The 1,067-nt window shown below is 41.0% G+C and overlaps 1 protein-coding gene across 1 annotated transcript in view; it reads left to right on the top strand.

Moving 5' to 3' along the window:
* Positions 1-624, top strand: part of LOC106011966 (transmembrane channel-like protein 3) — a gene marked incomplete in the record, with an annotated part of 27,326 nt that extends 26,702 nt beyond the window's left edge. The window contains 1 exon segment of the mRNA XM_035970164.1: positions 375-624. Coding sequence (XP_035826057.1) covers positions 375-488 — 114 coding nt within the window.
* Positions 625-1,067: the final 443 nt, after the last annotated feature.

Raw genomic sequence — 1,067 nt, 5'->3', positions numbered from 1 at the left:
AGAGAGAGAGAGAGAGAGAGAGAGAGAGAGAGATGAGCGTCCACTCACACTCTTTTCTAATTTAACACATTGTCCTTAGACAAACAAAGTCTCATGATTTGGACTTGAATTGTGACAATTGTCTATTGGCCTAACCGTTACTATGAGAGTATAATTTATGACACATTTCCCCTATTTTGCTGCCGACAGCTAAATGCCTTTCGACAGAGAACATAATAACAGTTTGGTATTTTTTGTAAGATATGTCGCCTACAATGCAATACAGGTACTTGTTTGCTTGATTGCTTTCTTGCTTGTTTGCTTGCTTGCTTACAAGTGGCAATATAATATCGTAGGTAAAACATTATTGGTGATTGCCAATTCCCTTGTTTCAGTTGACGGTAATCATGACCTTGATTTCTACAATTTTCCCAAACATCCTTGACCTTATCAGTCTGATGGAGAAGTATCACCCACGAACAAGTTTGAGGCTCATGTTAGGAAGGTGAGCATGCATAGCCTTAACTTTTAGCAAACATTCTGCTGATCTGTTATTGGATCTAGTGTACCTATGTCCCATTTTGCAGAATATGTGTAATGAAGACAGTCATGAGGCGCTGTTCTCTGCTGTGACGTTAAGGCCCTCTCGGCATGGGCTGGCCTTGGAAGGCAGTGCCGATTTAACCTGTCTCCTAAATGGTCGCTTTTAAGCACAAGGGGGCTATCCCGAAAATGCTGTTTTGAGAAAATCGAAGGTAAAGTTTTGGGACCCTTGTTCAGTTTCTTTAAAAGACAAGGAGAGTTTTCTCCATAATCAAACTAATATATACACACCAATGAACCCAAACTACTCCTCTATGCAGGGCAATGCCCACTTTTGGTGTGAGTGGGTGTTTGGCGGGTGCTCTGGTGTTGTCTGCTTCTTCTTTCCGCTCAAACATCTATCGTCCTTATTTCCCTTTCTTCTTTTTTATGTTTGTTACTCTCTTGTAACACCTCTAAATCTTCTGGCGCTTATGCAGTTGCGAGCGCCGTAAAATGTCTACTAAAACAAAACAAAAACTTTTGGTGTTGGCCAGGATTTCTGG

Source organism: Aplysia californica, unplaced genomic scaffold (assembly GCF_000002075.1).
Source record: "Aplysia californica isolate F4 #8 unplaced genomic scaffold, AplCal3.0 scaffold00229, whole genome shotgun sequence".
Taxonomy (NCBI): domain Eukaryota; kingdom Metazoa; phylum Mollusca; class Gastropoda; order Aplysiida; family Aplysiidae; genus Aplysia; species Aplysia californica.
The sequence above is the reverse complement of the archived record's forward strand: the minus strand, read 5'-3'. Positions and strand labels throughout refer to the sequence as shown.